The following is a 25,558-nucleotide window of genomic DNA, read 5'->3' as shown; positions in this document are numbered from 1 at the left end:
GAGGGGACAGTAGGAAGAGGTGTCCTCGAGTTGGCGTTTGGCTTCAGCAGTGTAGAGGTCAGTGTGCCCCCTTTATCTGCTGGCTTGATGGTGAGGTTGGGATTGGAGTAGAGGGATTGGAGGGCTGCGCATTGTGAGGGTGAGAGGTTGGAGTGGGGGAGGGAGGTAGCCAGGTTGAGGCTGTTAATGTCCCGGCAGCAGTTGGAAATGAAGAGGTCGAGGGCAGGTAATAGACCAGCGCGGAGTGTCCAGGTGGATGAGGGTGGCAGTGTCAGGTTTAAATAAAAGGGCCCTCCTATAAAATAAAACTGGGGCGGGCGACTGGAAAGCACTGGGTGATGTGGAGGGTGGACGCAATCTTCACTTTGTGGGGTGGTGGGTGGAGTGGGGAGGAAGGGGGGAATCTTTAAGAATTTAGCTAAAGCTGTTCTGAAAGAAAGGTCACTGAACCCGGAATGTTAACTGATTTCTTCCCACAGATGCTGCCAGACCTGCTGAGTTTCCCCAGCAGTTTGTGTTTTTGTTCCTGATTTCCAGCATACGCAGTTTTTTTGTGTTTCTTTTCTTTCTAGATAAAGCTTTGTTTATTATTTCATTGTGATCACCGACACTTGAGAGTCTTGTGAATTTAAATGGGCATTTGCTATTCAGTGCCACCTGCAGGATTTAACACTCAGCGGTCAGCTAAGGGAGCCCAGGTTAAAAAGAAAGTATACATCTGCCTTAAATATACTGCTGGAAATCTTGGTCGTATTGGTACTCCTTTCCTTATGCCCGCAACATCGACTCTCCCCCTCCTTGGATGCTGCCTGACCTGCTGTGCTTTTCCAGCACCATTCTTCTGGACTCTGATCTCCAGCAGGCTGGTTGCCCTGGGCCGTCAGAGACTGAGGGGTGACCTTGTAGAGGTTTGTAAAATCATGAGGGAGCATGGATAGGGTCAACAGACAAGGTTTTTTTTACCCTGGAGTGGAGGAGTCCAGAACTAAAGGGCGTAGGTTTAAGGTGAGAGGGGAAAAATTTAAAAGGGACCCAAAGGGCCAACCTTTTCATGCAGAGGGTGGTGCGTGTATGGAATGAGCTGCCAGAGGAAGTGGTGGGGGCTGGTACAATTACAGCATTTAAAAGGCATCTGGATGGGTATATGAATACACCTGCGCATGTACCTACAGCGCAGACTTACAATGTCACAAAGTTAAAAATCACACTACACTGGGTATTAGTCCAACAGGTTTATTTGGAAGGGTTTAGAAGGATATGGGCCAGTGCTGTCAAATGGGACTAGATTAGTTTAGGACATCTGGTCGGCATGGACGAGTTGGACCGAAGGGTCTGTTTCCGTGCTGTACATCTCTCTGACTCTATCTGCGAGTTCCCACTTTCTCCTACTCCTTTTGGAACCTGATTTCTTCTTCTATTGTGCGATACGATGGCCTTGATAATAATAAGCAGCATTGTTAGTTTGCCTGTATATATGAGCTGCCTCTAGGAATTTGCTTATAAACAGTGAACGTCAATACCTCTGTGTTTATTTTAAACATTATTTACTGAGTGCCTGCGGTATAGGGGCACATTAGTGGTCCCACAGTGTGCAGGGATAGGGGTATGAACATCTCAGAAAGGCCCAGGGTAGGCTAGTGAATGGCCAGTGTTTCAAAGTGATTCCCATTCCAGAAACTGCATGGGTTACACATCATTCAAGTCAATGGAGCTGGAAGGCTGGATATAGATGGGGTGGCTTATCTGCACAGTCTGTTACAAACCAGAAATGTATCTGCTGTGTTTGCTGATCTTCTGCTAAATCTGCATAACCCCCTGATGAGATGAAGTGAAATTCATCTTTGCCACTGCTTCCATCCGTCTCTGCCTGTGTGAGTCAGAGGAGGAGAGTGAGATTGATACCTGGAATGATTGCGTTGTCGTACCAGGGTAGGTTGGACAGGCTGAGCTTGTTTGCATTGGAGTTTAGAAATGCCAGAGATGACCTGGTTAAAATGGGAAATGTGCTGAATGGGACTTGACAAGGTGTATCTGGGAAGAATGAGTAATCTTGAGACGAGTCGTTTAAAAATAGGATAGAGAAAAGGAGTTTATTTTCTGTCTGTCAGAGGGTTGCTGTGAATTTGGAGCTCTCTGTCTGAAAGTGGATGTTTGTAAATATCCAGGATTATCGGGAGAGGGTGGGAAATGTGGAATTTAAAACACCAAGGAGTCAGCTACAATCTTATTGAACGGTGAGGCAGGTCTGAGGGCCCGAATAATACATTTCTGCTTCTTTTTGGTACGTGCATAGGAATTGGCAGCATCTCCAGAGATTCCAGTCGGAGCATTTAGTGTTTCAATCCTTTCCCAAGCTCCATCACCCAGCATTCCCATCAGCCCATCTCCTTTCATTGCCACCCCTCCATTCGCAAACTTTCTCCATCCCCCTCCAATCCTATTCTGTCCCCTTGCATTCCCACTCCATCCCCGATTATTCCCACCAACAGTCCCCTCCATTCCCAGCTCCGCTCCCCCGTGTTCCCATCCTGTCCTGCTCCATCCCTACTCCATCCCCCCCCCCTCCCCCCCCCCCACTTGTCCTCCCCCTNCCCCATACTTGCTCTTCCCATTCTGTACTGAGAGCAATTTTTCAGCTATTCCGAACACAACGGGGAATTTAAATTTTGATCATTTGGGATTTATTTGGATGTGATGCACCCCATTAATCTGAAAGTTACACCACACATGCAGTACATTCTCTTTAGCATCGAGCTGAGGAATGGATCAATAAATGAATTGTGACACTAACGGCTTTACATGGTTTAAAAAGCCTTGGTATCGATGATGACAATTATTTCACTCAGTTCCCCCCCTCCAACTCCCCGTCCTTTCATCTGACACGGCATTAACAAGTAAATTCCTTTAGGGAATATAGATTTACTTTTTGAAAAGAAGGCTACATTTTATTCAACATTTGAACAGAACTGCCTTTTAAAATGAACTAATATTGTTTGGAAAATAAATGTTCTTTTAAAAGGTAGCACTTAGCTCTAAAAATACAGGTATTATTGCTCCCTCGGGATTTATTAGTGTCTAATTTCAGTTGCTTTTCCTCTAACAGTGCTGGTCTGGACCAAAAAAAAAGGTAATTACATTTCTTAATTTGAGCACTATCTGGTGGTGTTACTAATGGCACTCAGACAGAGATGGCTGTTTCAAATGGCATTTATTGCAAAATGCTCTGCAGATTGCTGCCACTTATTGACTTCTCTGAGCAATGGGAGATGGTTCATATTGTTTCCTTTTCAGGTTTATTTGTCTGCTATTCCAAGTCTGAGGCTGCATGCTCCCACCCACCAATTCTCCACCCTCACCCCCACACTCTGCCCATCTCCGAACCATACCTATCCCAGAGTGTCCCTTTCAGCACACACCCTTCGGCTCACAACCGGTGCTCCTCTCCCAAACCCCTCTCCAATAGACTTCGCTCACTTTGACTGAGAGTCGAGGCGAATACCTGTCAGCCCCCTCTGGCTGAGCTGCTTGGAGTGAATGGGCCTGAATTTGATCATTTCTGCAGTCACTGCAAGTTACAGGCATGTGCCTGCAGTGAAGACTTACAATGTCACAATGTTAAAAATCACACCACACCGGGTTGTAGTCCAACAGGTTTATTTGGAAGCACTAGCTTTCGGAGTGCTGCTCCTTCATCAGGTGTTGTGGAAGAGGACTCCCCTCACCTGTCCATATCCTCCCCCCACCTGTCCATATCCTCCCCCCACCTGTCCATATCCTCCCCCCACCTGTCCATATCCTTGCTGCACATATCCATATCCTCTCCACATACATCCATATATTTCCCCAACTGTGCGTATGCTCCCTCACCTGTCCATTTCCATGTCACCCTCCATATAATCCCCACCATCTGTAACCCGCCACCGCCCCATATCTCCTCCCATAGCTCCCTCCCCGCATCTCCCCCAATTTCCATGTGTCCCTCACCCATCCATATTATCCCTGCACCTCTCCTAATCCCAGCATTTCCAACCTTTCTCCTCTCTGGGTATTGAAGCGCAGGGAATAAAGAAGCTTTGCAATTAGCAAAAACCGTGCAGTTTGAATTGAAGGACAGCCGAGCGAATGGCCTCTGCAGAAATTCGTGCAAAATGTTACTTTTAAAATGACCCGTGAAGCACCACACGGGCTGTCACTGCCTCGGAACAATATTGCTGCATGTGAATCATTGTCGGCATGTGCCAGCACGTCCTGAAGCTTCCCAAGCGGTGCATAGCCTGCTGGGATTTGGCTGGAAGCAAGCTGAGAACAGGAAGTGTGTGGGACCGTTCACCGACAGACTTAGTTTGCACTGGGTCGTACTGCTGGTAACATCGGGGGTGGGGGGTGGGGCGACAGCTAACGAGGTGGTGGTGCTCATGCTCACAGCAGCAATTGTTTCCATAATCCCCCATTCCCTCTTGCAGCGCTGCCCTTTTGGAACCATCAAAGGGTGAGGCTGGACGTCAGCCCTTGTGGCACTGTCACAGGCACATTGCCACTGGCATCCAGTGACTGCCCAGTCCAGCCGTGCTCCCGCACCCCCATCCCCACCCCCACCCCCAGTTCAGACTGTGTAACGCCAGCTGTTTGCACACCAGGAACAGAATAAGCCAATGCAACGTCTCATTGTTGGGGGCATCACTGGCAAGGTTGCCATGGTGTTACCCAACCTGTGGCCTGGTCAAAGGAGTTGGTGAGGGACCTTTCATGGGTTTATTTCATGGTAATAGAAGCAGGCAGAGGCCATTTGGCCCGTTGAGCCTGTTCTGCCATTCATTAAGATCATGGCTGATCTATCCATCCCCTCAGCTCCTCCCGCCTGCATTATCCCCCTAACCCTTCATTCCCCTACCATGTAAAAACCCATCCAACTGTGTCTTGAATATGTTTAATGAAGCTGCCTCTACTGCTTCCTTGGGCAGAGAATTCCATAGATTCACTACTCTTTGAGAAAAGCAGTTCCTCCTCATCTCTGTCCTCAATCTACTCCTGCTAATCTTGAAGCCATGTCCCCTAGTCCGAGTCCCTCATACCAGAGGAAACAATGTGCTTGCCTCAGTCTTATCTATCCCTGTCATAACTTTATAGGTTTCTGTAAGATCCCCTCTCATTCCTCTTGGTGCACACGGGTGGCTGGGAATCGAGTATCCTGGTGGGTGACTGGGGTCACGCTTGGCCGGCCAGGTTGTAGAGTCGTTCGAGTATCCAGGGGGAGGCCATTCGTCCCATCCAGTCCCTGTGGGCTTCCTTCCCTTAATAAAAGGAATGTCAGTGAACTGCTCATGCCTTCACAGGATTCTTTTCTGACAAACAGAAGTGGAGAAGTGGCCACGTTGGAGCTAAATTCTCATTCTCCAACACAGAACTTGAACTCTGATTTACCAAATGACTTGTCCAGTCCCACATCGTGGCCTGCCATTCGAGCTGCACTGCCAACAGCCTCAGTGGGGCGCGGGGGCGGGGGGAAGAAATGGTGTGTGGAAAGAGTGTTAAGAACTGGGAGATGTTAGAGATCAAAAAGCCCTCTAGTACCATTCAGGAGTCATTGGCGTAATTATCTCTGCTCCCTGTGACTAACAGATTTATTTCGACCCCGGCATTTTGCAACAGGAACTTGTAAATGTTAGCTCAGTTTGCCAACCTGACGCTCACCTTCTGCTGCCACCTCACAGCATGTCGATGAAGGAAAATAAAATCCGATTAATTCAAAACTTTGGACCCAGGCCAGACAATTAGTGAGCAAGAACTATCCCCGGGCATCTGGCTGTACAATGCTCATGTGTAGAATGGCTACTCAAAAGAAACCACCCCCCCCCCCCCCCCCCCCCCCCAGTATAATGTCAGAACAGACAAGTGTATCGCAGTTCCTGCAGATAAATGTTGTCACCTACAAGTATGAAATTGTGCTTGCTCCGTCCTTGTGGGGATACATTACCTCAAGAATGACTTTGCTTGCAGTCGGCTGACCAAATGCAACCCATCTGATGTTGCATTTTGAAAAGGCAAATCAGGGCAGGATTTATACATTTAATGATAGGCTCCTGGGGAGAGTTGCCGAACAAAGAGACCTTGGAGTGCAGGTTCACAGTTCCTTGAAACTGGAGTAACAGATAGATAGGATAGTGAAGAAGGCATTTGGTATGCTTTATCAGTCAGAGTATTGAGTTTAGGAGTTGGGAGGTCATGTTGCAGCTGTACAGGACATTGGTTAGACCACTTTTGGAAAACTGCGTTCAGTTCTGGTCTCCCTGCCGCTATGGGAAAGATGCGATTGAAAGGGTTTAGTAAAGATTTCCAGGATGTTGCTGGGGTTGGAGGGTTTGAGCTATAGGGAGAGGCTGAGTGGGCTGGGGCTGTTTTCCCTGGAGTGTCGGAGGTTGAAGTTTATAAAATCATGAAGGGGCATGGGTAGGATGAATAGACAAGGTCTTTTCCCCAGGGTAGGGACATCACAGGGGGTGGTGTGTGTATGGAATGAGCGGCCAGAGGATGTGGTGGTGGCTGATACAATTACAGCATTTAAAAGGCATCTGGAAGGGTACATGAATTGGAAGAGTTTAGAGGGATAACGGGCCAAGTGCTGGCAAATGGGACTAGATTAGGTGAGGATATCTGGTTCGGCATGGATGAGTTGGACCGGAGGGTCTGTTTTAATGCTGTGCATCTCCATGACTACCTGAGCTCAGAGCACTTCCACCAGGAATCTGTTCGTTGACACAGTAATACAAAAACCAGGAGAGTTCTATGTGACTTTTGGAATACTGCGTAACAATTCTGGTCACCCTGCTGCAGGAAAGATGTTGTTAAACTAGAAGAGGTGCAGAAAAAGTTGACAAGGATCTTGCCAGGACTGGAGGGTTTGAGTTATAAGCAGAGGCTGGGGCTTTTCTCCCCTGTAGTGTCGGAAGCTGAGGGGTGACCCATAAAGAGGTTTATAAAATCATGAAGGGCATGGAAGGCAGTATGGTGCATTAGTGGTTAGCACTGCTGCCTCACAGACCCAGGGACCTGGGTTCGATTCCAACCTCGGGCGACTGTCTGTGTGGAGTTTGCACATTCTCCCCGTGTCTGTGTGGGTTTCCTCCGAATGCTCCAGTTTCCTCCCAAAGTCCAAAGATGTACATGTTAGGTGGGTCGGCCGTGCTAAATTGCTCATAGTGTCCAGGGATGTGCAGGTCGGTGGTTTAGCCACGGGAAATACAGGGTTACAGGGATAAGGGATAAGATCTGGCTGGAATACTCCGCGTAGGGTCAGTGTGGACTCAATAGACCAAATGGTCTGCTTCCACAGTGTAGGGATCTCTTATACTTACCATGAGGTCCATCCTCAGTCTCAATAAGAGACCAGATTTCAATGGATAATTGAAGGCCATAGGGATGTATGTGTGGCCAGGCTTTCTACTGTCTCCATTATCAGAGCCAGGTCCCACATAGGAGTAAAAAGTCATTCAAGTCTTTCATATTATTCCACTATTCTATCAGATCCGAGCTGATCACCTCAATTTCATTCATCTGCACTTACTCTCTGTGCTTTAAAACTACGCCCAAACCATAATTGACTGATAACAAAAATGAAATACCGATGATCTGAAATAAAAAAACAGAAAATGCTGGGAAGTGCTGGCGGCGAAATAAGCCGGGTTAATATTCCAAATAGAGCGTGACTCTTCGCAGGAACTTAAAAATGGTAGGAAGGTTATGAAATGAGTAACTCCGAGTGTTGGAGATCTGAGACGGCAACAGAAAGTGCTGGAGGAACTCAGTAGCTCTGGCAGTGTCTCTGGGGAGAGAAAGAGTTTAGAGTCCAGGGAGCCTGCTAGAAATGTGATGGGCTCTGCTCAGATGAAAGAGGAGAGAGAGAAAATCTGCATAGAGGGCAGGCGAAATTAAATGACAAAGATGTCATGCAACTGAAGGCAGCAGGACAGGTAACAATTAGATTAGATTAGATTACTTACAGTGTGGAAACAGGCCCTTCGGCCCAACAAGTCCACACCGACCCGCCGAAGCGCAACCCACCCCTACATTTACCTCTTACCTAGCACTATGGGTAATTTAGCATGGCCAATTCACCTGACCTGCACATCTTTGGACTGTGGGAGGAAACCGGAGCACCCGGAGGAAACCCACGCAGACACGGGGAGAACGTGCAAACTCCACACAGTCAGTCGCCTGAGGTGGGAATTGAACCCGGGTCTCTGGCGCTGTGAGGCAGCAGTGCTAACACTGTGCCACCGTGCTGCCCACTAATTGTAGAGAAGAAACAAAGCATTGGGCCAAACTGAGTGTGGATGGCAGGACAATGAACAGCTCTATCAAAAAGCAAAACGTGAGAAAGAGAGAGAGAGAGAGAAAAGCCAGAATCGATATGGGAGAGAGCATTCATGGGCTGAAATAGATGAACCCTATGATGAGTCCAGGAGCTTGTAAATTTAAAGATGTAGTGCTGTTCTTTGATCTTGTGTTGACATTCCTTGCAGCAGGATGAGGACATGGATGTCAGTTTTTTTTATAATTCACTCAAGGGATGTGGCTGGGCCAGCGTTTATTGCCCATCCCTAGTTGCCCATGAGAAGGTGGTGGTGAGCTGCTGCCTTGAATCCACTTGCTGTGGGTTAACCCGAAATGCCCTTAGGGGGGGAATTCCAGGATTTTGACCCAGCGACAGTGAAGGAACGGTGATATATTTCCAAGTCTGGCTGGTGAGTGGCTTGGAGGGGAACTTGCTGGGGGTGGTGTTCCCATATATCAGCTGGCCTTCTCCTTTTAAATGGAAGTGATTGTGGGTTTGGAAAGTGCTGTGTGAGGATCTTTGGTGAATTTCCGTAGTGCAACTTGTAGATAGTGCACACTGCTGCTACTAAGTGTTGGTGGTGGATGGAGTGGATGCTTGTGGATGTGGTGTCAGTCAGGTGGGCAGCTTCGTCCTGGATGGTGTCAATCTTCTTGAGTGTTGTTAGAGTGGCATCCATCCAGGCAAATGGGGAGTATGCCATCACAATCCTGACTTGTGCCTTGCAGATGGTGGACAGGATTTGGGGAGTCAGGAGGTGAGTTAATCACCGCAGTATTCCTGGCCTCTGCTCTTGTTGCCACTGTATTTATATGGTGAGTTCAGTTGTGTTTCAGATCAATGGTAAACCCAAGAATGTGGGAGAATCAGTGATGGCAACACTGTTGAATGTCAAGGGCTGGTGGTTAGATTGTCTCTTATTGGACATGGTCATTGCGTGGCATTTGTGTGGCACAATGTTATGCAAATGTGTGAAAGCAATTAAAATAGCCAACAACCTCCATTCTATTGATCCTGATCTGGTAAATTTCCGTGGTCTTTGGAACTGTACCCAATCAAATGAGGGACCCCAACTGCCATTTTCCTTTTGTGTGCCGAGTAAAGAGTCATTCTGGACCCACAGGTTAACTCTGCTTTATCTCCGCAGATGCTGCCAAGCCCTGCTGGGATTTGGGAGCGATTTATGTTTTTGAGTAGAACAGGTTTCCCAATTGCACTTTTAAATGGCTCCGCTCGGACTTTACGTCCCCTTTGCTACAGATTTTCCCGCTAGAGAAAATAGGGTGTTTGCATCTATCTTTTCAGAGTCACCTATAATTATAACCATACCTGTTAGATCCCTCCTCAACCTTTTCAGGTGAGGAAGCAAGCCACGTTTTGCTGAGAGATACCTGTGCACAGACTGCTCTGAGTTTCGTTATAAATTAGCAACAAATGTAAAACTGACTGACTTTGTCAAGCTGTCATTGACTATGTGACTGACTGACAGAATTTATGTGAAGCATTTGGTAAAAAGCTGCGAATTGTTTGCCAAACCACCCCCCCCCACACACACCCAGCTTGCAATCACTTAATTGTTTTTAAGAAGCTGCACACTGTTAAATTTAGAGCAGTTGTCCTTTAGTAACTGAAGGTGGGGAGTTCCTTTTGTAAAAGAAACTGTGCCAGAAATAGGATATTGTAAGCTTGACACTGATTGCGTCTCGAAGGGCTGGCTCATCCATCTCCTGGATTTCAGACTAATGCACTATTCCCAGAGTCCCTTTAACTGTAATCATTGAACCTGTCCAATAAAGTACAGACAGTCATCAAATACTGAAGGCCTGCATATGGATGAGGCTGTAATGGGTTGGAATATAAACAGATCGGCCCACTGATGCGGTAAATTCAGTCAGCTCCTCAGCTTTCAAGCCTCTCGCTACCAGAATGCTGAATTGTACCAGTTCAGCTTTCAGTCTAATACAGTTCAAAGTCTCTTCATATTTGATCCAGTCACTGGAATGACAGAAGAGCCCCTGGACTGCTCGATCAAGCTTTTAACCCCCACATTCTTTCCAAATAGTTTTTATCTGAAGAACTTGACGCTACATTTATTTGAGCAATTGGCTATAAAAATGAATGTAATGGTGCATCATACAAATGTGTGAAATGACAGTCTGCCTCATATATGTGTGTGTTTGTATGTGTGTGTATATGTATATATAGGGTAGATTCAATCCATTCTGTATAGTTCCATCCACCTCATTTAATTTCCTTTCAAATTGGTTTAACAGCCATAATGACAAGATATTTGCAATGGACAAATGTTCAAACAAAAAATCAGTTCACAACAAATCACAGAATCGAGCAGTGCAGAATGGGAAACTCAGTTCATTTAGTCCCCTGCACACCCTGTCTCTTTCCCAAAACCCCTGCAAATGTTACCTTTTACAAGTGTTTAACCCATCATTGTGTTCACTAACATTCACCTTCTATGTCAGTGCTAACCAGTGTTCACTGTCTGGGTCAAGCAGTGCTAACCCGTGTTCACTGCGTGGGACTCACAGTGCTAACCAGTGTTCACTATCTGGGTCAAGCAGTGCTAACTCGTGTTCACTGCGTGGGTCTCACAGTGCTAACCAGTGTTCACTATCTGGGTCATGCAGTGATAACCAGTGTTCACTGTCTGGGTCACACAGTAATAACCACTGCTCACTATCTGGGTCATGCAGTGCAACCCAGTGTTCACTGCCTGGGTCACACTGTGCTAACTACAGTGTTCACTGCCTGGGTCACACTGTGCTAACTAATGTTCACTGTCTGGGTCACACAATACTAACCAGTGTTCACTGTCTGGGTCATGCACTGTTAACCAGTGTTCACTGTCTGGGTCACACAATACTAACCAGTGTTCACTCTCTGCATCACACTGTGCTAACAGTGCTCTCTCTGGGTCACTCAATGCTAACCAGTGTTCACTGGGTCACGCAGTGCTAACCAGTGTTCACTGTCTGGGTCACACAGTGCTAACCAGTGTTCAATATCTGGGTCATGCAGTGCTAACCAGAGTTCACTGGGTCACATAGTGCTAACCAGAGTTCAGTCTCTGGATCATGAAGTGCTAACCAGTGTTCACTATCTGGGCCATGCAGTGCTAACCAGTGTTCATTCTGGGTCACGCAATGCTAACTAGTGTTCACTGTCTGGTTCACACTGTGCTAACAATGTTCACAGTCTGGGTCACGCAGTGCTGACCAGTGTTCACTGTCTGGGTCACACAGTGCTAACCAGCGTTCACTACCTTGGTCATGCAGTGATAACCAGTGTTCACTGTCTAGGTCACACAGTGCTAACCAGCGTTCACTACCTGGATCATGCAGTGCTAACCAGTGTTCACTGTCTTGGTCACACGTACTAAGTGTTCACTGTCTGGTTCATGCAGTGCTAACCAGTGTTCATTATCTGGGTCACACTGTGCTAACCAGTGTACACTGTCTGGGTCATGCAGTGCAAACCAATGTTCACTGACTGGGTCACACAGTGCTAACCAGTGTTCACGGTCTGGGTCATGCAGTGCTAACCAGTGTTCACTCTGGGTCACGCAGTGCTAACCAGTGTTCACTGTCTGAGTCATGCCCTGCTAACCAGTGTTCACTATCTGGGTCATGCAGTGCTAACCAGTGTTCACCGTCTGGGTCACACAGTACTAAGTGTTCACTATCTGGGTCACGCAGTGCTAACCAGTGTTCACTATCTGGATCGCGCAGTGCTAACCAGTGTTCATTATCTGGGTCATGTAGTGCTAACCAGTGTTCACTGTCTGGGTCACACAGTGATAACCAGCGTTCACTGTCTGGGTCACACACTGCTAACCTGTGTTCACTGTCTGGGTCATGCAGTGCTAACCAGTGTTCACCATCGGGTCACACTGTGCTAACCAGTGTTCACTGTCTGTGTCACACAGTGCTAACCAGTGTTTCCTGTCTGGGTCACACAGTGCTAACCACTGTTCACAGTCAGAGTTACACTGTGCTAACCAGTGTTCACTGTCTGGGTCACACTGTGCTAACTAATGTTCACTGTCTGCGTCATGCAGTGCTAACCAGTGTTCACTATCTGAGTCACACAGAGCTAACCAGTGTTCACTCTGGGTCACACAGTGCAAACCAGTGTTCACTGTCTGGGTCACGGCTGACCCGTGTTCACTCTGGGTCTCACAGTGCTAACCCGTGTTCACTGTCTGGGTCACACAGTGCTAACCAGTGTTCACTCTGGGTCACACAGTGCTAACCAGTGTTCATTCTGAGTCACACAGTGCTAACCAGTGTTCACTGTCTAGGTCACGCAGTGCTAACCACTGTTCACGGTCAGAGTTACACTGTGCCAAACAGTGTTCACTGTCTGGATCACACTGTGCTAACTAATGTTCACTGTCTGTGTCATGCAGTGCTAACCAGTGTTCACTGTCTCGGTCACGCAGTGCTAACCAGTGTTCACTGCCTGAGTCACACTGTGCTAACTAATGTTCACTGTCTGGGTCATGCAGTGCTAAGCAGTGTTCACTGTCTGGGTCACACAATACTAACCAGAGTTCACTGTCTGGGTCACGCAGTGCTAACCAGAGTTCACTGTCTGGGTCACATAGTGCTAACCAGTGTTCAGTCTCAGGATCACGAAGTGCTAACCAGTGTTCACTACCTGGGTCATGCAGTGCTAACTAGTGTTCACTGTCTGGTTCACACTGTGCTAACAATGTTCACAGTCTGGGTCACGCAGTGCTAACCAGTGTTCACTGTCTGAGTCACACAGTGCTAACCAGTGTTCACTATCTGGGTCATGCAGTGCTAACCAGTGTTCACTTTGTGTCACTCAGTGCTAACCAGTATTCACTATTTGGGTCACATAGTGCTAACCAGAGTTCACTGTCTGGGTCACATAGTGCTAACGAGTGTTCACTATCTGGGCCATGCAGTGCTAACCAGTGTTCATTCTGGGTCACGCAGTGCTAACTAGTGTTCACTGTCTGGTTCACATTGTGCTAACAATGTTCACAGTCTGGGTCACGCAGTGCTGACCAGTGTTCACTGTCTGGGTCACACTGTGCTAACCAGTGTTCACTATCTGGGTCACATAGTGCTAACCAGAGTTCAGTCTCTGGATCATGAAGTGCAAACCAGTGTTCACTATCTGGGTCATGCAGTGCTAACCAGTGTTCATTCTGGGTCACGCAATGCTAACTAGTGTTCACTGTCTGGTTCACACTGTGCTAACAATGTTCACAGTCTGGGTCACGCAGTGCTGACCAGTGTTCACTGGGTCACACAGTGCTAACCAGTGTTCACTATGTGGGTCACACAGTGCTAACCAGCGTTCACTACCTGGATCATGCATTGCTAACCAGTATTCACTGTCTGGATCACACAGTACTAAGTGTTCACTGTATGGTTCATGCAGTGCTAACCAGTGTACACTGTCTGGGTCACGCAGTGCTAACCAGTGTTTACTCTGTGTCACGCAGTGCTAACCAGTGTTCACTGTCTGGGTTACACAGTGCTAACCAGTGTTCACTGTCTGGGTCACACAGTGCTAACCAGTGTTCACTGTCTGGGTCACACAGTGATAACCAGTGTTCACTGTCTGTGTCACACAGTGCTGAACAGTGTTCACTATCTGGGTCACGCAGTGCTAACCAGTGTTCATTGTCTGGGTCACACAGTGATAGCCAGTGTTCACTATCTAGGTCACACAGTGTTAACCAGTGTTCACTGTCTGGGTCACACAGTGCTAACCAGTGTTCACGATCTGGGTCACGCAGTGCTAACCAGTGTTCACGATCTGGATCACACAGTGCTAACCAGTGTTCACTGTCTGGGTCTTGTAGTGCTAACCAGTGTTCACTGTCTGGGTAATGCAGTGTTAACCAGCGTTCACTGTCTGGGTCACACAGTGCTAACCAGTATTCACTATCTGGGTCACGCAGTGCTAACCAGGTTCACTATCTGGGTCACGCAGTGCTAACCAGTGTTCATTGCCTGCTTCACGCAGTGCTAACCAGTGTTCACTGTCTGGGTCACGCAGTGCTAACCAGTGTTCATTCTCTGGGTCATGCAGTGTTAACCAGCATTTGCTCGCTGAGTCACACAGTGCTAACATACGTTCACTGTGTGGATCACGCAGTGTTAACTAGTGTTCACTGTCTGGGTCACACAGTGCTAACTAGTGTTCACTGTCTGGGTCACACAATACTAACCAGGGTTCACTATCTGCGTCACACTGTGCTAACTAGTGTTCACCCTCTGCACATACTGTGCTAACAGTGTTCATGCTGGGTCATGCAGTGCTAACCAGTGTTCATTATCTGGGTCATGGAGTGCTAATCAGTGTTCAGCCTCTGGATCACGCAGTGCTAACCAGTGTTCACGGTCTGGATCATGCAGTGCTAACCAGTGTTCACTGTCTGGGTCACACAGTACTAAGTGTTCACTATCTGGGTAATGTAGTGCTAACCAGTGTTCACTATCTGGGTCATGCAGTGCTAACCATTGTTTACTCTGTGTCACTCAGTGCTAACCTGTGTTCACTATCTGGGTCATGCAGTGCTAACCAGTGTTTACTCTGTGTCACTCAGTGCTAACCAGTATTCACTATCTGGGTCACATAGTGCTAACCAGTGTTCAGTCTCTGGATCACGAAGTGCTAACCAGTGTTCACTATCTGGGTCATGCAGTGCTAACCAGTGTTCATTCTGGGTCACGCAATGCTAACTAGTGTTCACTGTTTGGTTCACACTGTGCTAACAATGTTCACAGTCTGGGTCACGCAGTGCTAACCAGTGTTCACTATCTGAGTCACACAGTGCTAACCAGCATTCACTATCTGGGTCACGCAGTGCGAACCAGTGTTCACTGTCTGGGTCACACAGTGCTAACCAGTGTTCACTATCTGGATCATGCAGTGCTAACCAGTGTTCATTATCTGGGTCATGTAGTGCTAACCACCGTTCACTGTCTGGGTCACACAGTGCTAACCAGTGTTCACTGTCTGGGTCATGCAGTGCTAACCAGTGTTCACTGTCTGGGTCACACAGTGCTAACCCACGTTCACTACCTGGGTCATGCAGTGCTAACCAGTGTTCACTGTCTGGATTACACAGTACTAAGTGTTCACTCTCTGGGTCATGCAGTGATAAGCAGTGTTCACCTTCTGGGTCACACTGTGCTAACCAGTGTTCACTGTCTGGATCATGCAGTGCTAACCCGTGTTCACTGTCTGGGTCACGCAGTGCTAACCAGTGTTCACTGTCTGGGTCATGCAGTGCTAACCAGTGTTCACTATCTGGGTTACGCAGTGCTAGCCAGTGTTTCCTGTCTGAGTCACACAGTGCTAACCAGTGTTCACTGTCTGGGTCACGCAGTGCTAACCAGTGTTCACTGTCTGGGTCACACAGTGCTAACCAGTGTTCACTATCTGGGTCACGCAGTGCTAACCCGTGTTCACTGTCTGGGTCACACAGTGCTAACCAATGTTCACCTTCTGGGTCACACTGTGCTAACCAGTGTTCACTGTCTGGGTCATGCAGTGCTAACCTGTGTTCACTGTCTGGGTCACACAGTGCTAACCAGTGTTCACTATCTGGGTCACACAGTGCACCCGGAGGAAACCCACACGGACACGGGGAGAACGTGCAAACTCCACACAGTCAGTCGCCTGAGGCGGGAATTGAACCTGGGTCTCTGGCGCTGTGAGGCAGCAGTGCTAACCACTGTGCCACCGTGCAGCCCACTATCTGGATCACGCAGTGCTAGACAGTGTTCACTGTCTGGGTCATGCAGTGCTAACCAGTGTTCACTATCTGGGTCACGCACTGCTAACCAGTGTTCACTCTGGGTCACACAGTACTAACCATTGTTCACTCTCTGGGTCACACAGTCCTAACCAGCGTTCACTGTCTGGGTCACACAGTGCTAACCCACATTCACTACCTGGGTCATGCAGTACTAACCAGTGTTCACTATCTGGATCACGCAGTGCTAACCAGTGTTCACCATCTGGGTCTTGTAGTGCTAACCAGTGTTCACTGTCTGGGTCACACTGTGCTAACCAGGGTTCACTATCTGGGTCATGCAGTGCTAACCAGTGTTCACCATCTGGGTCACACTGTGCCAACCAGTGTTCACTGTCTGGGTCATGCAGTGCTAACCAGTGTTCACTGTCTGGGTCACGGCTAACCAGTGTTCAATCTGTGTCACACAGTGATAACCAGTGTTCACTATCTGGATCACGCAGTGCTAACCCATGTTCACTGTCTGGGTCACACAGTGCTAACCAGTGTTCACTATCTGGGTCACGCAGTGCTAACCAGTGTTCACTGTCTTGGTCACGCTGTGCTAACCTGTGTTCACTGTCTGAGTCACACAGTGCTAACCAGCATTCACTATCTGGGTCACACAGTACCAGCCAGTGTTCACTATCTGGGTCACGCAGTGCTAACCAGTGTTCACTCTGGATCACACTGTGCTAACCAGTGTTCACTGTCTGGATCACACAGTGCTAACCAGTGTTCACTGTCTGGGTCACACAGTGATTACCAGTGTTCACTGTCTGTGTCACACAGTGCTAAACAGCATTCACTGTCTGGGTCACTCAGTGCTAACCCACATTCACTACCTGGGTAATGCAGTACTAACCTGTGTATACTATCTGGATCACGCAGTGCTAACCTGTGTTCACCATCTGGGTCTTGTAGTGCTAACCAGTGTTCACTGTCTGGGTCACACTGTGCTAACCAGTGTTCACTGTCTGGGTCACGCAGTGCTAACCAGTGTTCACTGTCTGGGTCATACAGTACTAAGTATTCAGCCTCTGGGTTATGTAGTGCTAACCAGTGTTCACTATCTGGGTCATGCAGTGCTAACTAGTGTTCACTGCCTGAGTCAAGCAGAGCTAACCATTATTTATTATTGTACCCAACACCACCGTAATATTTGAGGATGTTATCAAGGATACTTTAAGTTGATGGGGTGGGATTGAATTGCAGACAGTAATCCATCCTGAGCTACTCTCGATTAAAATTAACATGAATATCAGTCAGGAAAAGTAGGAGCATGGATTTGTGGAATGGCTTTGACAACCTCAGGAGTGATCTGGAAAGGCTGAACTGTCCAGGAAGGAGATGACTGAATGGCAGATGTTTTAAGAGCAAGAGGAGGTTAGATTGGGGAAATGTAAGGAAGATCTTTCCACTGATGGGTGGGTCACAAATTTATCATAACATAAATCCCAACTGGGAAATCACGAGCAACTTTCTCACTCGGCAAGTGCTCAGTAAAAGGTGGATCTTAAGGAGGACTTTCGATGGGAGGAGGAGGCAGAAAGCTGTGTTGGGGCGAGTTCTACTGAGCTGCAACTAAACACCTTTGGAGAGCCTCAAAGGTAGGAATCCAGATGGGCCGGGGAACTTGGTGGAGGGTTGCTCCAGCCGAAGGACAGTGCTGAGTTAGTGAGGGAGAAGACCATGGATAGATTGAATCAGAGTACTTAGAACATTACAGCGCAGTACAGGTCTTTGATGTTATGCCAACCTGGTGAAACCGATCCAAAGCCCATCTAACCATAGAACATTTCAGAGGGATGAGAGTTTTAAAATTGTGCTGCCAGAGGAGTGGGAACAATCGATAAGGACAGGCTAATGGATTAGTGGACAGGGTATAGATCTAATAGACAAATCCTTCATTAGTGCGGAAACAGTTTGGATGTGTCTTTTACTTTTGACCAGCAACTGGCCTGGTGCCTCTCAGATTAACCGTGCTGATCAATCTCATTCTGAGTGGCTGCAGTGAATGAGCAGCTGACCCTGGGGAGAGGTGGGCAGCTGAGGGGGGTTGTGGAGGGCGATGTGGGAGATGTTGGTTGGGGAGGCTCGAGATAACAGCGTTCGATAAGCTGAGAGCAGTTAGCTGTCCTAATCGAAGCAGATGATTCTGTTACCGGAGCATTGAGACATCAATCAAAGTCACTGAAAAGCCAGGGCTGGGAGTGAAACCTCAGGAAATGGTGGGCTAAGTGGAATCATTCACTTCAAAAGTGGATTTTGCATATAGTGGGTACAATGTATATATGATACTTTTATGAATGAATTATATTTTTGAAATAAAAAGAAATGGGGCACAATATTCCACACACGAATCACACTCTGCTTTAAAAAGTTGCCCCTCAGGTCCCTTTTAGATCTTTCCCCTCTGGTTTTGAACTCCCCCCTCCCTGGGGAAAAGACCTCGCAATTCACCTTATCCATGCCTCTCATGATTTTATAAAACTCTATAATAAGGTCACCTCTCAACCTCTTATGCCCCAGTGAAAAAAGACCCAGCCTATTCAGCCTCTCCTTATAACACAAACCCTCCAGTCCCAGTAATATCCTTGTAAATATTTGGACCAAGGAGTCTGTTTCCATGCTGTTTGACTCAATGATTGTATGGGAGGACATGTCTGGGCTCCACTGCCTTGCCCCATCTAGTTGAATAGTTCAGTGTAAAAGTTTACAAGTATCTATGTTGGCCTGTGGAGAAAGAGTGTTTGAAGGTGACAGGCACTTGTGTGACTGTGGCCCTGCCCCAAACCAATGGCATTTTAAATTACGAGCTGTCATTTTAGAGTTCAAAGGTCATGGGTTCAAGTCCCACTCTGTGAATACCGAATTAGGCTGATACTTCCAGGGCAGTGCAGAGGGAGTGCCGCACTGTCTGAGGTGCTGGCTTCTACTGAGATGTTAAACTGAGACCCTGTCTGCTTTCTTGAGAGCACATGCAAGATTTCATAGGAGTAATCTGAAAAAAGAAAAACTCCTTCAGGATTTATTCTTAAACCATAGTCATAGAGATGTACAGCACTGAAACAGACCCTTCGGTCCAACTTGTCCATGCCGACCAGATATCCCAACCCAATCTAGTCCCGCCTGCCAGCACCTGGTCCATATCCCTCCAAACCCTTCCTATTCATATACCCATCCAGATGCCTTTTAAATGTTGCAATTGTACCAGCCCCCACCACATCCTCTGAAACAGCCCCAGCCTGTTCAGCCTCTCCCTATAGCTCAAATTCTCCAACTCTGGCAACATCCTTGTAAATCTTTTCTGAACCCTTTCAAGTTTCACAACACTTTTCTGATAGGAAGGAGACCAGAATTGCACGCAATATTCCAATAGTGGCCTAACCAATGTCCTGTACAGCTGCAACATGACCTCCCAACTCTTGTACAACCAACACCAATTAAAAGAAAAACAAATTAGAAGTTAGGGATTAGGAAAGTTTGTTACTTGTTTCTGACCAGCACAGACTCAATGGACCAAAGTGCTGTAGTCGCTGTGTGGTCTGAAATTCCTTGACTGTTTATCTCATTGCTATTAGTGGGAGCTGGCTGGCTGCAAATCGATTGCTGAATTTCCCACAGCATCAAATTATTGCATCGGCTATGAAGTGGGATGATCTGACGTTCTGGCAGATATTATATAAATGCACAAAGACCCTTTTCGGCCCCAGAGCTGTTTGAGAACTCACTACTCGATCTTAAATGCCAGGGCGTGGGGAGCTGGTGGTGACCTGTTGGCTCACTGTGTGGATTAGCATGCTCCCTACAACTCCCTATTCCAGTAAATGTTTGGGGCCTGGCAGATTTGGGATGTTTTCCACTTGGATGTATCATATCCTCCATCCAACACGGCCCCACGGGGTTGGATCACTCTAACACTCCAGCATTGACTGAAATCTCCAGGTCCAAGGAGGGGTCTCAAACTGGTCACTCTTACAGGCAAACCCAGGCCTAAGCAAAAGGATCTCAGTGGAGCTTCAGCCTTGAGAGAGTTTGAGGTTAACATGCCCTTTTGTATGAAACCCTACTTCCTGACAGCATCCTGGAAGGTCGTAGCTGTCATTTTAAAGCTGTGCTCCCACCCTATAGTCTCTCCTGACATGCTCTGTCAATCCCTTTTATCACCTCTATTAGTTTTCTCTTTCTGATTTATTCTTTAGGGGGATGTGGGCCCCAATCACTGACAAGGCCAGCGTCGAACTGATTGCCCGTTGAACTGAATAGCTTACTAAACTACTTCAGAGGACAGTTAAGAGTTATCCTTGTTGCTGTAGGCGTGGACCCGCATAGAGTCATACAGCACAGAAACAGGCCCTTCGGCCCAACCAGGTTTCCTAAACTGAACCAGCCCTGTTTGCCCACGTTTGGCCCATGTCTGTCTGAACCTTTTCTATTCATGTATCTGTGCAAATGCCTTTCAAATCTTATAATGTTACCCACCTCTACCACTTCATCTGGCACTTCAATCCATACACGCACCAGTCTCTGCATGAAAATGTTACCCCTATGGTCACTTCTAAATCTTTCCCCTCTCACCTTAAACCTATGCCCTCTGGTTTTGGACTCCCCACCCCTGGGGAAGAGACCTTGGCTATTCACCCTTTCCATGCGCCTCATGAACCTCTTTAAGGTCACTCCTTGGCCTCTTATGGTGTAGGAGAAAATAGTCCCGGTCTATCCAGCCTCCCCTTATAACCCAAACCCTCCAGTCTTGATAACATCCTTGTAAATATGTTTTGCACCCTTTGCAGTTTAATAACATCCTTTCTATAGCAAGGCGCCAGAACTGCACGCAGTACTCCAAATGTACAACTTTAACATGACATCCCAACTCCTGACCAATGAAGGCAAATGTGCCAAACCACCCTGTATACCTGTGACGTTGCTTTCAAGGAACTATGTACTGGCACCCCCTTGGTCAGATGGGAGATTTCCAACTCTGAAGCGTTTCTTGCATTTTTAAACAACAATTGGCATTAATTTAATGGTCACTCTTGCTAAGACTGGCCTTCAATGCCAGATTTATATGTTGCATTTTTGATTTGATTTGTTGTTGTCACGTGTACCTAAGTGCAGTGAAAAGTTTTGTTTTGCGAGCAGTGCAGGCAGATCATACCGTACAAAGACATGCAGATCATGGGGTGTTCAGGCAGAGCGAGACATGCAAGGTTAAACTGCATGGGACGTGCAGTGCACAAAGCAAGTTCAACATTACATTTGAAGTTCGAGAGGTCCATTCACCTGTCTAATAACAGCAGGGAAGAAGCTGTTCTTGAACCTTTTGATGTGTGTTTAAGTGTCTGTGTCTTCTGCGTGCTGGAAGAGGGCATACCTGGGTGGGAGGGGTCTTTGATGATGTTGGCAGCCTTTCCACAGCAACGAGAAATGTAGATGGAGTCCATGGATGGGAGGTTGGCTTCGTGATGGTTGGAAAAGCACAGCCGGTCTTGCAGCATCTGAGGAGCAAGAGAGTTGACATTTCGAGCATAAGCCCTTCATCAGGAACACCATCAGGATCAGACTCTGATCTCCAGCATCTGCAGTCCTCACTTTCTCCTTATGTGATGGTCTGGGCTGTGTGCACAATTCTCTGTAGTTTCTCATGGTCCTGGGCAGAGCAGTTGCCAGAGCAAGCCTTTATGCTTTCTGTGGTGCGCCTGTAAATGTAATGTTGATCTTGCTTGGTCCAACTCTTGTTGGTGAGCAACCTTATGGACATGCTGAATTTCCTAAGCCACCTGAGGAAGTAGAGGTGTTCTTGTGCATCCTTGACCACCACATCGACGTGACAGGTCCAGATTGTAGGTTATCGTCACTCCCAGGAACTTGACCCTCTTGACCCTCACCTCCGTTGATGTAGATGGGGGCGCATCCTCCTCCTCTCAATCAAATCCCATTGGCTACAGGATTTGAACCTTTACCCCCAGGGCATTAATCTGGCGCCTGTAGGTTACTAGTCCAGAGGGATTACCATTACCCCACCATCGCAGTTTTCACCCCGCCCAATGTGACCGTCACCCCTGAAGACCTCATTTTCAAAGCAATGCGAACTCTGGTATGGAAAACCAGCCTTTTTCACCTCTTTTAGAATAAATCTTTATTAAAGCCAGTAGTGAGAGCCAGGAGCTGGCTGCTTGTAAATAAATGGATGCACATTCCACATCCGTTATCCCTACTGTTTCTCTCTTACTACTTTATGCTTCCTGTAAAGCTTCACTTCTTTATCTGGACCCCCCCCCCCACCGCGACCTTTCATTTCTTTTCACTTATCCCGCTATGTACTGTCTTAGCCGTTATTATTCACTTGCCAAAATTGAGTGCAGAAATGGAAACGCTGCAGATTTAAATAGAAGTGGCGGCACGTCCCAGAGCTTTGCATCAAATGCGTGTGAATGATTGAAGACAATGAGTAATATCCCCTGTGCCATTGGTTAACCATCTGCTACTTTTTTTTTCGACATGACGGGTTGCATTTTGATTCAACGACGAAACCTTTAATGAGAACATGAATAAGATCAGTGTGGGAATTGATATTCATTGTAAATTGCAGTCGCCGATAGTAATGAACCTGAAATTTTCAAACGCAGACTCGGACTTACAAAGCAGCTGCTGTGATAAATGTGCATCTGCCTACGATATATCATTTAATGGCATATAATGTGCTCTCCCACTCACAGTCTCAATCTCTGGCTGAATACCCTGAACCTATGCACTGCCATTATTCAAAGGCGTTACAGTATATTTGCTGCAAAGACTTCCCATATTGTCCCTTCGTATTGAAGGATGGTTCGGGAATTTCTAAACAGTGACTAAATCTAGAATTGAAAGCTGTCTTTAATAGTGGGGACCCTGAAATGAACATTAGTTGTTGCTAAGAATCCTCTGGTCTCCTTATCTAAGGAAAGATATTCTGATGTTGGAGGCAGTCCAGAGAAGGTTCATCCTGAATATGGAAGAATTGCCCTTGTGAGGAGGGGTTGAGTAAATTTGGCCATTCTCCCATTGGAATATCAATGAATCAAAGGAGACCTTATTGAATCATACAAGATTTGTAGAGAACTTGATGTGGTGAGGCTGTTTCCTCTTGGGTGAGAGTCTAGGACCAGAGGGCATCATCTCTGAGTTAGGGGGTCACCCACACAAGACAGCAGGGAGGAGGAATTTCTTCTCTCAGAGGAGAGTGAATCTGAGGAACTGCTTTGCTGCAGAGGGCTGGGTCATTAAGTATCTTCAAAGCTGAGAGAGACATTTTTTCAGACAGTAAGGGGGGATTGAGGGTTATGCGGGAAAAGGCAGGAAAGGTGGAGTTGCGGATTATCAGATCAGCCAGGATCTAAGTGAATGGCAGAGCAGACTCCGAAAGGCCTACTCCTGCTCCTGTACATTAATGGCCGCACGGATCACTTGGGGAGTGAGACCTACCACCCTTTCATGGACGTAACTCCAGTCCAGTCCCCCAGTGATGTTGGGTTGTCCCAAGTGCCCTTTGAAATGGGGCAGTTAGAGGTTTGGGTTAGAGATTAGAGATTAGGGTTACAGGTTAGGATTAGGTATTATGGATAGAAATTAGGGTTAGGGTTAGATATAAGAGTTAGAGATTTGAGGTTATGGTTAGAGATTAGGGTTAGATGTTAGGGTTAAAGATTGAGGATAGGGTTTGGGATTAGGGTTAGATATAGGGTTAGAGATTAAGGTTAGATATTAGAGTTAGAGATTGGGGAAGGAGTTGGAGTTTTGTGTTAGGGGAAGAAACTAGGTTTATTGTTAGGGGTAGAGACCTGGTTAGATTTGGAGATTAGGGTTAGGCTGAGAGTTTAGGGTTTGGGTCAGGACAGAGAAGCCCCTTCACTCAATGCCTCGTGGGTCTGACCAAATGGATGGGTGGAAGGGCACAAGTCTGTACTAGTCATGCCAGCGAGTGCCCATCACTTGGCATTTGGCTCCCAGAAAGAGTTGTGGGGGCAGGGTGGGTTTCTTCCTGCCGGGTGGTGGCTGGGTGGAGTAACGCTAATGATCTCTTTCTGTCTCTCTTTCTCTCCCCATGTTGCTGGCCCATGAACCTCAGCGGCAGGCCCCAGCTGCAGGCTGGCTCTCGGCAAGCGGGGAGGAGACCGCGGGAGGCTGCCCGCTGTCCTGGCCATGCCCGGGCGGACCCCGCTGCAGCGAGTGCCGGGGCCTGCTGAAGGCTGCCCTGCCGGACCTGGGCTCGGTGGCCACCCTGCGGGGGGACAGCATCGTGTTCCGGGCCAGCGGCATCCAGGGCCCGGGCCCGGGAGGCTGGGCGGCCTTGCAGTGCTGCCTGGGCCAGCACTTTGTGGTGCTGCTGGAGAGGAATGAGCAGGTGGGCGGGCGGCACCGCTTCCTGCTGCTGGTGCTGCTCCTGGGCACTGCCCGGCAAGCCGAGAGGTTCTCCTACCGCCTGGTGCTGAGCCGCCAGCGCCGACGCCTGACCTGGGAGGCCAACCCGCGCGGTCTGACCGGCACCAGATCCCCGTCCACCGCCGACAGCCTGGTTTTCGACACCGTCGTCGCTCAACTCTTCGCCGATAATGGCAGCCTCGCCATCAACGTGACCATATCGAGCTGCCCGTGACAGGACTGCCCTCCTCCTCCTCCCTGTGTGACCTCCGCACAAATGTCAGGTCCCTACCTCTGAGCCGGGAGTCCAGCCTCCACGTTCTCCAGCATTGTCTCGAAAATCTCCGTCTATCTGCTCGTGTTTCAAGAAAAAAATTTACAGGTATTGCCCGAAAGTCGAGCCAAAATGACGTAAAGTGAAGAAGCGTTAGTTTATTTGGAAAGAGATTGGCCTTTCTTTCTTAAAAGCAAAAACTCTCTTTGGATTTCTTTCTGTTAGTGAAAACAGGTACTGACGTGGGTCTTCGGTAAAAGTGAAGTGGCTTAAAGCAAACGTTCGAAAAGTAGGAAATACCTGTAGCTGCAACCAACTCAACCAAGACCCGCTCCCCCACTCCAAGCTGCTTTGTGGTAACTGTCTTTCCTTCGATTACTATTACAGGTCGTCCTGCTATAAACCACGCCTCGTATCAATGCGAATTGGCTGTAACGCGATTGACGAATGGGGGCACTGTTTCTAAAGCACAACCTTTTAAGACGCGTGTTGGCTACAACACGATTGCATCGCCAACAGTTTAAGTACTTTTTTTTTCTGCAGCCGGGGTCACACAAGAACACGACCGTCACGTTACAGAAGAACTACCTGTGTTATGTAACAAGCACACTATCAGTGACTGGCTGTCTGAGGGAATAACACTGAGGACTCGGCATTTAGAGTTTCAGGCAAAAGCCCTTGAAGGGCTTTTCCCACTCCTCGGATGCTGCCTGACCTGCTGTGCTTTTCCAGCACCACTCTAATTTTG

The 25,558-nt window shown here is 47.7% G+C and overlaps 1 protein-coding gene across 1 annotated transcript in view; it reads left to right on the top strand.

The window, feature by feature from the left end:
- Nucleotides 1–25,147, top strand: part of LOC122555531 (seven in absentia homolog 3-like) — a 27,303-nt gene extending 2,156 nt beyond the window's left edge. The window contains exon 2 of the mRNA XM_043701550.1: nt 24,244–25,147. Coding sequence (XP_043557485.1) covers nt 24,244–24,771 — 528 coding nt within the window. The 3' untranslated portion in view covers nt 24,772–25,147. The remainder of the gene's footprint in view (nt 1–24,243) is intronic.
- Nucleotides 25,148–25,558: the final 411 nt, after the last annotated feature.

The sequence above is a fragment of the Chiloscyllium plagiosum genome, chromosome 12 (genome assembly GCF_004010195.1).
Source record: "Chiloscyllium plagiosum isolate BGI_BamShark_2017 chromosome 12, ASM401019v2, whole genome shotgun sequence".
NCBI classification, from domain to species: Eukaryota; Metazoa; Chordata; class Chondrichthyes; order Orectolobiformes; family Hemiscylliidae; genus Chiloscyllium; species Chiloscyllium plagiosum.
Note: the sequence above shows the minus strand (reverse complement) of the source record. Positions and strands in the feature narration are given on the sequence as shown.